The sequence below is a fragment of the Eleutherodactylus coqui genome, chromosome 10 (assembly GCF_035609145.1).
Source record: "Eleutherodactylus coqui strain aEleCoq1 chromosome 10, aEleCoq1.hap1, whole genome shotgun sequence".
NCBI lineage: Eukaryota > Metazoa > Chordata > Amphibia > Anura > Eleutherodactylidae > Eleutherodactylus > Eleutherodactylus coqui.
The window spans coordinates 34369654-34381976 of NC_089846.1; the positions used below are offsets into that span (position 1 = coordinate 34369654).

At 49.1% G+C, this 12323-nt stretch overlaps 1 protein-coding gene across 1 annotated transcript in view; it reads left to right on the top strand.

Moving 5' to 3' along the window:
• Window positions 1–4539: 4539 nt before the first annotated feature.
• Window positions 4540–12323, top strand: part of PSMB7 (proteasome 20S subunit beta 7) — a 65144-nt gene continuing 57360 nt past the window's right edge. The window contains exons 1-2 of the mRNA XM_066580801.1: window positions 4540–4650; window positions 9663–9756. Coding sequence (XP_066436898.1) covers window positions 4589–4650; window positions 9663–9756 — 156 coding nt within the window. The 5' untranslated portion in view covers window positions 4540–4588. The remainder of the gene's footprint in view (window positions 4651–9662; window positions 9757–12323) is intronic.

Genomic DNA, 12323 nt, shown 5'->3' on the forward strand with positions numbered 1-12323 from the left:
CAATGCCCTTGGCTGCTTGCACCAGGCCTGCTGCTTCATATTGTCTCCACTCAGGCTTGTTATCCATGAGTTTAGACCTCAAGGGTTCTCGCAACCCCTCTACAAAGGCCATGCTAAGTACATGGTCACCCAATTCTTGTATGCCCCTATACCCCAGATCTGACCAACGTTGTTGAAGGCGGGCATAAAATTGCTCTACACTTTCATCCTTCTCTTGTGTGACATTAGAAAGAGACAGGGAGGATTCTTTTAATTTTTCTTTTGCCCAACGTTCTAGACCAATTAAAAATATCTTACCACTTTTTAATTCTCTATGTTTAATTTTATCCCAATCTGTGCCACAATAGTCTTTCACATAATTTAAAATTATAGTTCCCACTGCCTCCCCTGTTTTTAACATAATCAAAGGACCCAGATCAGCTGATGTTGCAGAGTATGTGTCTTGTATTTGTGCTATCTGTCTAAAGAAAGGCATAGGTCTGGTCATGGGGTCTGGTAATTGCTGTATAAGTGACATATGCTCTTGAGGTGTCCATGGTCTATATTTAACTTTTTGTGAGGTCATATCATATTGGCTCCTTCTGCCTTCCCCCTGTGTTACATCAGCTCCTATACCACTCTCCGCTCCCTGCATCTCCTCCTTGTCCTCTTCTCCATGCTTCCACTCACTAGCCTTGGATCTAGTGAGCATAGGCATAACCGGTTTGTGCCGAGGAGCTCCGCAAGCAGGGCAGCTCTCTCTCCAATCCGGGTTTTGTTGTCCACAATGCCAGCAGGTCCATCCCTCCTGTCCAGTGTTTGACCTTGGAGTGGATGGCTTGGCATAGGGTGGGGGAGACTGTTGGAATTGAGATGAAGGAGGGGGTGGAGGTGGAAGAGGGAACTGACCTGGCAATGGGGGAGCATAATATATCTGTCCTTTGAATTCTTTTCTCTGATATCCTGCATCTTCTATATCTCTACTTGCCTTTTTCGAACTATTCAACATTTCCTGTAATTCATTATCTTTTGCCCACCCAGCATGACTGTCTGAAAACCTTTCCCACTGCTGGAGATCTAATACTCCTGTCCCTTTATATCCTATGTGCTTAAACAATTTATCACATCCTCTACCAACTGCAGCTCTGCCTTCTCTTTCTTGTACAATTTCTTTAGCTGTCTTCCATACCTTATCCTCTTTACCAGCAGTATTGCCCATGGCTGGCGGTTTATGTACACCAAGAGGCTTATTATTTTATCCTTTCATACACATAAAACAATCCCCTGACCGTTGAAATATACAAACGGAACTGCAGGGGGCCCTGTCCAGAATCGTGGCCTTGTTAGGGACTCCTTTCAGCGTCACTGATCAGGTTCCTGTTAACACGGGACACAGAGATTTATATTTGCACCCCGGAGGTCAGGTTCCATCGATCAGGTCAACTCATCAATCACTCACTCGTGCATAAACAGGCACACATAAAGACAAAAACATTTGAATGTCAGTTACTACTTTTTTTTAAGTGTCAGTACTTCCTCACTTGTCTGTAAGTGTTGGTACCTCCCAACCCTGCTTATTTTTCCCCCGTCTCAACTACTTCTCTTATACCTATAAGAGGCTCCCATCAGGGATTTTATCCCCTGAAAATTTTAGGCTTCCCTGGTACAATTTATACCATGCCTTCCAGAGATCGGCAAGCGGGTTTCATATTCTGTACACTGACCATGCAAAGTAACAAATAAAGACAATAACAGTTAAAGAACACCTGCACAGCATATTCAGCCCACCATATGAATTCTTAAAAAAAAAAAGCTTGAGGATTTATAAGAGGCATGCACTTCTTACCCCTCGGACAGGAAAGGAGCAGCCAAGAAGCACGGATAGATTGTGGCAAGATAAAGCCTTACCTTACTGCGCAGTTTTTGTAAATCCGTGGTTCCGAGTGGCTCCTTATCCCATCTGGGTCCGGGGGGGTTTGAGGTGCAGGTGGTCCTCTTGTTCCTTCAAGCCCCACGTTCTGGGCACCAATTACTGTTATGGAATTCAATGTTCCGTCAATATGCTGTGAGGCTCCAAATCAAAGGTGGTTATGGCGGCCGCCGTGAGAAAGCAATGAAACACAGAGATCAGGCCTGTGTCTAGAAGCAATCTGTGTTTATTCTGTACATTGTCATTTCTTATACAAAAAATAGAAGGAGTATCAGTAGGCGTATCAGTAGGCGTATCAGTAGGCGTATCAGTGCAAAGGCTAATGTTACAAAGTTCAATCTGTTATACTGAGGTCAAAGTACTAAGGTGGTGAATAATTGCGTTTTCTCAATAAACATGGCTTCTTTTGTTGGAATGTAGACTAACTGTCTAGTACCTTGATTCTTTATCACAATCTACATTTTAATCACATGCCCTAGACAGCAGTTAATGATTGAAGCATTCCATTATCCTTTGATCATTGTAACGAGATTAACAAGATCTTGGAGACATGATGGACATTTAAGATTACACCTCTACTTAATGTAATTAAGTACTAACCTAAATGTACAAGCATTTATCAGAGCTTTTCATAGGACACAGAATAGAGTGTACAATTTAGGCCTAAAGCCTCCGGAAATGTATATCAAAGATACATACATATATAAATTAATATGTTCATAACCCTCACAGGCAGGATGATGAAAACCAGCGATTTTAACATTGATTTTATTTTTTAATGGCGTTCGCCATATGGGGTAAATACCAAAATGATTTCATAGTGCCAATAATTACAAGCAAGTTGATGTAATTTTTTTATTTTTATTTGCATTTTCAAATAATAGCATTTTATTGGAAAAAAAAAGGCAAATTTTGGATTGTTTTTTTTTTGGGGGGGGGGAGGGGATTTACACGTGAAAATATTTATTTCTTTTTCCCCCACATTTTTTGATTGTCCCATAAGGGCACTTGAAGACGCGTTTATTTGATTACCTAGATACTGCATTGCATTACTTCTGTAATACAGTGCATTATCTGATATTGTCAGTTCATCACTGACAGTACGGCCTGTTACTGTCAATAATGAACACTGACATTCACAGCCGACTGCGATGGCTGTGATTGGTTCATCGAGCGCCGCAGTGATTGGCTGAGCCACGGCGCTCAAGAACCAATCAGAGCAATCGCTTACTGGTGGCGGGGTTTACAAATAATGTTCTGTCGGCGACTGAGAACTGCACGGAAGTATGCCGAAACTGTGGGCACCAGGACAGCGCCTGCAAGGTAAGTATTGCTCTTTTATGTTCCTGTAGTGTCGCTAGAGCTTATTTTCGGGGGTAAAGCTTATATTTCAAGACCCCCACTCCAGAAATCAGGGTAGGGCTTATTTTAGGGGTAGGTCTTATTTCTGTGGAAACACGGTAATAGTTCAAGTAGTTAGGCTGGGTTAAAACCATTCTCCATCCTAGGAGATAAACAACAGAACAAATTGAATGTGCCAGATCCAGTATATGCTAGACAGACCCCATTGTTTGTTTAGCCGTGTGGCCACTGCAGCCAACAGAAGACCCAACAGGGATGTCACCAGTGACGTCCTATAAACCTCCTAGGGTTAGAAGCCCACGTGCCAGATTTACAGGACGCCACCAGGCCAGAGGACCCGGTGACATCACCTGTCAAATGCCATGGCGGTGGTCTGGCGCCACAGTGAGTATATTACTTTTCTATAGTTTTGGGCATGGGTGGAGGGGGGGGGGGGTGACAAAACTATAAAACATTTGTAACCCCTTTTAATGTTTAGAAAAAAAATCTCCCACAAAATGTGAAAAGCAGCTAGGGCAGAGTCGAACAATTATAACTTGTAGGCGGGTCTCACACGGGTGATCCGGATTCCGTATGCGCAATCCGGCTGTGACCCTGGCGGGTGAGCCCACGTACTTTTTTTTCCTGTACTGCGGATGACCGCGAACTCTGCCGTCGGTCATGCGCAGCACAGATTTATAAAAATATGTATTTGTTTTTCCTGTGTTGTCGCTATGCAATAATGCGGGTACTCGCGGCCAATCCGCAGTGTTAAATAGAAGTTGTCTGTGCGGAGTCCACACTAAAATAGAACAAGCGGAAATCCCAATCTCTATTTTATCATCTGAGTGGATAGGCGAATGTTCCAATTTTTCAATGGGTGCGGAATACGACAGAACATCCGCACGGGTGACTATCGCGGATTCCGAAATCCGGTCGTGTGAGACTGGGCTTATCCAAAAAAGAAAATTGCATTGGATGAATTTGGTATAAAAACCTCTGGGAACAAAAAAAATTATACAGCAGAGTTTGAATACAAGTGAGAGCCGCCTCCGGCATCATTTATTAAACGCTGTATTATATATGTATTTCCCTAGCAACTTGATGCGTTATTTGCTGTATAACGGCGGCTGGACTACAATTCCCATGATTCCTACCTGATCTTATGAACCTACAGCGAGGTGCAATGATTTATGGGAGTTGAAGTCTTTATTAGTAGCGGCGTCGGTGACTTTGCATTTGTATGAACTTTATTGAGACCGGTAAGGACGGACAATAGAAGCGGAAGTGATCAGAATTCTTCTCCCGGCACCGGAAGTTGTCTCGCTCTTGGGAAAGATGGCAGCCGTGACTGTGCGCGCTGCTCCTGCCGGCGGCTTTGACTTCGGAAACTGTAGGAGGTGAGAACACGGGGCTGTGCCCGGCCGGTGTGAGGGCTCCGGGGAGGAACGGCTCGAGGAGTAACCGGCAGAGGCCGGGATAGATAGCTGGCAGGCTGCACGGGGTGAATCAGGGACCCGCGAGGAGCTCCGGTCGGGAGTGATGATACCTCATAACCGACGGCGCCAGTCTGCCCGAGGTGGCCAAAGCGGTAGTTGCACAGCACGACCACCTGGGGGCGCCATAGATTTTGTGAAAGACTGATAACAAATGCAGTCTCCGGACTCCTCTACACGGGCATAAAACGCAACCGAAATGCTCTATTCTTCCTGCATTCTTCGCCCGTTCTGGCGCGATTTTGTATGCGCCAAAAAACCCCCCATTCATCTCCCATTCAGACTTCGTGCTCGTTCGCGCGGCGTAAGCGCATTTCACCTGAGATCCTCGGGTCAGGTCGGCAATAGTTGATCGGCGGGGGATCCGCCACTTGTGATCCCGCCCATCAGCTGATCCTCCGGCCCGCTGTCAGTTCTGCAGAGCCCTACGTAGTCACTAGCGGTCGGGGCTGCCAGTGTAATCCACGGCTTCGCTCCCAACATTTACGCAGCGTTTTACGATACGGTCGCGTCGGTCCGGCCTAACTTGATTGCTTGGAAGTATATTTTTTTTCCTTGACCATAAAAAGTGCAATTCTCGCAGTTTTTTTTTTTTTCTTTTTTTGGTTGACACCATGCGGGGAAAATGTGTTCTTGTGGTCAGACTTGTATAGGTGCAGGTATATCCTTTACAATCGTTTGATCGCTTATACCGTATGCTGCAATACTTCACTGTTGCAGTATATAGTATTTCTGCTGTCATTCTGGTAAGACCGCCACAGGCCTGTCTTAATCGGCAGAGATACACGGCAGCCCTAGGGGGGGGCCTCACTTTTAACGGGGGTTTCTAGGGAAATACTATTGATCGGCTGGGATCCGTCACTCAGGACCCTGACCAATCAGCTGAGTGGGCGCATGCTGTCAGTGCCGCAAATACACAGAGGTCGGAGTGGAAGCTTCCGTATAGTGTCCAGCGCTTGGAACTGCGGACATGACTCCCATTGATTTTAATGAGCCGTGCCTGCAGTTACAAGCGCCGGCCACTACAAGGAGGTCGGCGCAGAGACGTCCGCTGCAACCTCTGTGTATTTGCAGTGCTGACAGCAGGCACCCGCTCAGCTAATCGTGTGGGACACCAGCCGGTCAACTATCGATGACCTATCCTGAGGATAGGTCATCAATAGTATTTCCCTAGAAAGCCCCTTTAAGGCTGCATTCACACAGGCGAGAAAATGCAGAATAATGAAACTCATTCTTTTCAGTGGTTTCATTCCTATCTGCAATGCTTTCTCCTGCGATGTGACATCTGGAAGTTGCTGCCGGCCTTCTCTTTCTGGGTTCCTTCCTCTCCTGGCCCATGTTTCCCCATGAAGCCTCCTTTTGTTGATCGCGCGGGAAAAACGCAGGACGCTGCAATGATTTTTAAGGAAAAAGCATTGTTGACGCTCAATTATAAATCCCGGGGCATGAAGGGGTCAGAGGGATTGGCCCACATTTATCATCTGTCCACAATATAAATGATAAAGTACAATCGCTAGCGGTCCGACTGATCACTAAAACAAGGGGCTTGAGTCCCCCTTTAGTATGGAGTGATGGTTATGTATGCAAATAACTGCCTCTGGGACTGACTGTTGGCGGGGTGCAGCGGGTCCGCTATCTGTCAGTCCTATGTCAGTGGGGTGCAGCGGTCCGCCATCTGTCGGCCCTATGTTAGTGGGGTGAAGCGGTCCGCTATCTGTCGGCCCTATGTTAGTGGGGGGAAGAGGTCCGCTATCTGTCGGCCCTATGTTAGTGGGGGGAAGCGGTCCGCTATCTGTCGGTCCTATGTTAGTGGGGGGAAGCGGTCTGCTATCTGTCGGTCCTATGTTAGTGGGGGGAAGCGGTCCGCCATCTGCCGGCCCTATGTTAGTGGGGGGAAGCGGTCCGCTATCTGCCGGCCCTATGTTAGTGGGGGGAAGCGGTCCGCTATCTGTGGGTCCTATGTTAGTGGGGGGAAGCGGTCTGCTATCTGTCGGTCCTATGTTAGTGGGGGGAAGCGGTCCGCCATCTGTCGGCCCTATGTTAGTGGGGGGAAGCGGTCCGCCATCTGCCGGCCCTATGTTAGTGGGGGGAAGCGGTCCGCTATCTGCCGGCCCTATGTTAGTGGGGGGAAGCGGTCCGCTGTCTGTCGGTCCTATGTTAGTGGGGGGAAGCGGTCCGCCATCTGTCGGTCCTATGTTAGTGGGGGGAAGCGGTCCGCTGTCTGTCGGCCCTATGTTAGTGGGGGGAAGCGGTCCGCTATCTGTCGGTCCTATGTTAGTGGGGGGAAGCGGTCCGCCATCTGTCGGCCCTATGTTAGTGGGGGGAAGCGGTCCGCCATCTGTTGGCCCTATGTTAGTGGGGGGAAGCGGTCCGCCATCTGTTGGCCCTATGTTAGTGGGGGGAAGCGGTCCGCTATCTGTAGGCCCTATGTCAGTGGGGTGCAGTGGTCCGCTATCTGTCGGTCCTATGTTAGTGGGGGGAAGCGGTCCGCTATCTGTCGGTCCTATGTTAGTGGGGGGAAGCGGTCCGCTATCTGTCGGTCCTATGTTAGTGGGGGGAAGCGGTCCGCCATCTGTTGGCCCTATGTTAGTGGGGGGAAGCGGTCCGCCATCTGTCGGTCCTATGTTAGTGGGGGGAAGCGGTCCGCTATCTGTCGGCCCTATGTTAGTGGGGGGAAGCGGTCCGCCATCTGTCGGCCCTATGTTAGTGGGGGGAAGCGGTCCGCCATCTGTCGGCCCTATGTTAGTGGGGGGAAGCGGTCCGCCATCTGTCGGTCCTATGTTAGTGGGGGGAAGCGGTCCGCCATCTGTCGGTCCTATGTTAGTGGGGGGAAGCGGTCCGCCATCTGTCGGTCCTATGTTAGTGGGGGGAAGCGGTCCGCCATCTGTCGGTCCTATGTTAGTGGGGGGAAGCGGTCCGCCATCTGTCGGTCCTATGTTAGTGGGGGGAAGCGGTCCGCTATCTGTCGGCCCTATGTTAGTGGGGGGAAGCGGTCCGCCATCTGTCGGCCCTATGTTAGTGGGGGGAAGCGGTCCGCCATCTGCCGGCCCTATGTTAGTGGGGGGAAGCGGTCCGCCATCTGTCGGTCCTATGTTAGTGGGGGGAAGCGGTCCGCCATCTGTCGGTCCTATGTTAGTGGGGGGAAGCGGTCCGCCATCTGTCGGTCCTATGTTAGTGGGGGGAAGCGGTCCGCCATCTGTCGGTCATATGTTAGTGGGGGGAAGCGGTCCGCCATCTGTCGGTCCTATGTTAGTGGGGGGAAGCGGTCCGCCATCTGTCGGTCCTATGTTAGTGGGGGGAAGCGGTCCGCCATCTGTCGGTCCTATGTCAGTGGGGGGAAGAGGTCCGCTATCTGTCGGCCCTATGTCAGTGGGGGGAAGCGGTCCGCTATCTGTCGGCCCTATGTCAGTGGGGGGAAGCGGTCCGCTATCTGTCGGTCCTATGTTAGTGGGGGGAAGCGGTCCGCTATCTGTCGGCCCTATGTTAGTGGGGGGAAGCGGTCCGCTATCTGTCGGCCCTATGTTAGTGGGGGGAAGCGGTCCGCTATCTGTCGGCCCTATGTTAGTGGGGGGAAGCGGTCCGCTATCTGTCGGCCCTATGTTAGTGGGGGGAAGCGGTCCGCTATCTGTCGGCCCTATGTTAGTGGGGGGAAGCGGTCCGCTATCTGTCGGCCCTATGTTAGTGGGGGGAAGCGGTCCGCCATCTGTCGGTCCTATGTTAGTGGGGAGAAGCGGTCCGCCATCTGTCGGTCCTATGTTAGTGGGGGGAAGCGGTCCGCCATCTGTCGGTCCTATGTTAGTGGGGGGAAGCGGTCCGCCATCTGTCGGTCCTATGTTAGTGGGGGGAAGCGGTCCGCCATCTGTCGGTCCTATGTTAGTGGGGGGAAGCGGTCCGCCATCTGTCGGTCCTATGTTAGTGGGGGGAAGCGGTCCGCCATCTGTCGGTCCTATGTTAGTGGGGGGAAGCGGTCCGCTATCTGTCGGCCCTATGTCAGTGGGGGGAAGAGGTCCGCTATCTGTCGGCCCTATGTCAGTGGGGGGAAGCGGTCCGCTATCTGTCGGCCCTATGTCAGTGGGGGGAAGCGGTCCGCTATCTGTCGGCCCTATGTTAGTGGGGGGAAGCGGTCCGCTATCTGTAGGCCCTATGTCAGTGGGGTGCAGTGGTCCGCTATCTGTCGGTCCTATGTCAGTGGGGAGCAGTGGTCCGCTATCTGTCGGTCCTATGTCAGTGGGGTGCAGTGGTCCGCTATCTGTCGGTCCTATGTCAGTGGGGTGCAGTGGTCCGCTATCTGTCGGCCCTATGTCAGTGGGGGGAAGCGGTCCGCTATCTGTCGGCCCTATGTTAGTGGGGGGAAGCGGTCCGCTATCTGTAGGCCCTATGTTAGTGGGGGGAAGCGGTCCGCTATCTGTCGGTCCTATGTTAGTGGGGTGCAGCGGTCCGCTATCTGTCGGTCCTATGTTAGTGGGGGGAAGCGGTCCGCTATCTGTCGGCCCTATGTCAGTGGGGTGCAGTGGTCCGCTATCTGTCGGCCCTATGTTAGTGGGGGGAAGCGGTCCGCTATCTGTCGGCCCTATGTCAGTGGGGTGCAGTGGTCCGCTATCTGTCGGCCCTATGTTAGTGGGGGGAAGCGGTCCGCTATCTGTAGGCCCTATGTTAGTGGGGGGAAGCCGTCCGCTATCTGTCGGCCCTATGTTAGTGGGGGGAAGCGGTCCGCTATCTGTCGGCCCTATGTTAGTGGGGGAAGCCGTCCGCTATCTGTCGGTCCTATGTTAGTGGGGTGAAGCGGTCCGCTAGCTGTTGGTCCTGTAGACATATTGGCTAGACTTATTACGTGTGTGTGTGTGTGTATATATATATTATTTTATTTTTTTTTCAGTTGAAATGTTCCTCACATCTCTTTGTTCATTAAACCATAGAAATACTCTGCTGGAGAATGAATTTGTACAGAAGGGACACAAACTTCCTGCTGCTCGCAAAACTGGGACCACAATTGCAGGAGTGGTGTTTAAGGTAAGGCTTTAAATATGTCCTCGCATTTCTCAAAGTTTTCATGGAGTTACTGAAGGAAAACCTCCTGCAGGTAGAGTTTCCTGACAGAGATCACTGGATATTTGCCAGGGTGACCCGGATCCGGCACATGAATTCTGGTCAGATCAGTCCTTCCGCACACTGTAGAGTATCTTGGGCTATGTGCTGTCTGCACTAATCATCAGACCTCACACAGCCCCATTACATGCAGGTTGAGGTTTTGCACCCAGGCCGATGTTGCACGTGAAAAAACTCACTGCATGTGTGATTCCTCTCAGATTCCTAGATGATAAGTAGAACATGCCAGTGCATGCTAATGTGCTGCTGAGTAAGTCACACAGCAAACGGGCTTGTGTTCATGTGCTGCCCGATTCAATTGCCTAACAAGGCTATTGCACATCTTGATTGACTCCCTTTGATACTGTGATAAATGTTAAAAGAAGCTTGTTTTTTATTTAAAAAAAAAAAAAAAGTTTGGAAAAAAACAAGTGCTCCCAATTGTCTCCAAAAAATAAAAAAAAGGTCATGCCACTTCCATTGAAGTCCAAATCATTAAAATATCGCATTATTAATCCTGCATAGCGAACGCTGATGGAAAATAATTATGCGCAATGTAGAGTTGCACTTTTTTGATCACCCTGTACCCAAAGAAAGATTGAATAAAAAACGATTAAAAAGTCAGAGTGGTATTAATAAAATCTACAGGCCACTGTGCAAAAAAACACGACCCGATCAATAAGAGATAAAGTTATGGGGGGTCAAAAGAGAGGAAAAAGCAAAATACCTTCGAAAATAAAAGATTTTGCTTTCCGTTATGTTGTGTCACATAAAAAAAATTTGGTATCAACATAATCGTACTGACCCACGGAATAAAGATAACCTGCCGGCTTTATTGTACTGTGAAGACCGTCAAGTGAAAACCTCCCAAAATGACGCAATCTCTCCCCACTTAGAAAGTTTTCATAGTTTTTCAGCACGTTAATTGGTACCATAAAAAATGCAGCTCATTCCACAAAAAGCAAGCCCTCATGTAGTTATGTTACCGCAAACATAAAAGGGCTACGACTAGAGATGAGCGAACCTACTCGGCCACGCCCCTTTTTCGCCCGAGCGCCGCGATTTTCAAGTACTTCCTAACTCAGGCGAAAAGATTCGGGGGGCGCCATGGGTGAGTGGGGGGTTGCAGTGGGAGGGAGAGAGAGAGGGCTCCCCCCTGTTCCCCGCTGCTACCCCCCGCTCCGCCCCGGCGCCCCCCGAATCTTTTCACCCGAGTACGGAAGTACTCAAAAATCGCGGTGCTCGATCGAGTAATTACTCGAAACGAGTACGTTCGCTCATCTCTAGCTACGACTTTTTTGAAAGTAGGGAGGAAAAAAAAATGAAAAGACTGCAGGGGTTAAAAAAAAAAAAATCTTTTAAGAAAAATTGTTCTGTCACCATCCTCTGACCACCTTAAATAATTTTTATCTTTCTGCCGATTTGTGTGAGGCCTTGTTTTTGCCGAACAGCCTACAGTTTGTATTGACACAATTTCACGGTACATATGACACTTTGATCAGTTTTCATAACGTTGGTCATGTGGTGACCAAAAATAGGGTTTTACCGCCAAAGATATTTATTGAACTGTCTGCTTGAGGTCCAACTACTGAGACAATCAACAATCTCTAAAACTGCACCCAGGTTACCCCTGTGAATAGGGCAGCAGTGCACATGTGTGACCACCACTCCATTCACTTCTGTGGGTTGGACGCAGATTGCTGAGAGCATTGATCTCCCTTCATCCAATAAAAGAGAATAGAGTGGAGATTGAGTATGCACATCGCCGCTCCATTCACAGGGCCACTTGGGGGGGCTGTTCTCAGGATATGCTGAGGGGTCCTAAAGCCCCATTTACACGCAACGATTATCGCTCAAAATTCATCCAATCGACGGCTTTTGAGCGATAGCTGTTGTGTGTAAATGCGCGCCCATCGTGCACTCTTCGTTCATCGCTGACTTCGAGTCATAAAATCCTTCATCCCTGATAACAGGAACGGCATGCGGTGTTCTCTGTGGGCAGTGCTGATAGTATTGTATGCAGCTGGCAGCGTGCCGCAGAGCAAAGCAGGTGTATTTAGAGAACAGACCACCCGCTGTTCTCTAATTACATGCAAATGAAGCTAGTTAGCTACTAAAGGGCTGATTAGCCCAGTAGTACCTATGCAAAATGATCGCTCAAAACTGTCAGTTGCTGACTAATTTTGAGCGATCACCTTTGCATGTAAATGGAGCTTAACAGTCAGACCCCCTGTGATCAGACATTTATTCCCCATACTGTGGATGGTGGCAAAACGTCTTGAAGGGTATGTGCACAGAGATATGATATCCGTCCGAAAATTGAATGGTAATAGTGCCCATTTATTTGAATGGATGTATGTACACAGGCTTTTTTTTTTTTTTACTTAAACCAATAGTCCGATTTAAAAAAAAAAAAAAAGCATGTCCTATTCTTGTCAAATTTTTCGTCAGCACATGGGCGGGATGCGAGTTGCACCCAAGAATCTTGAGTG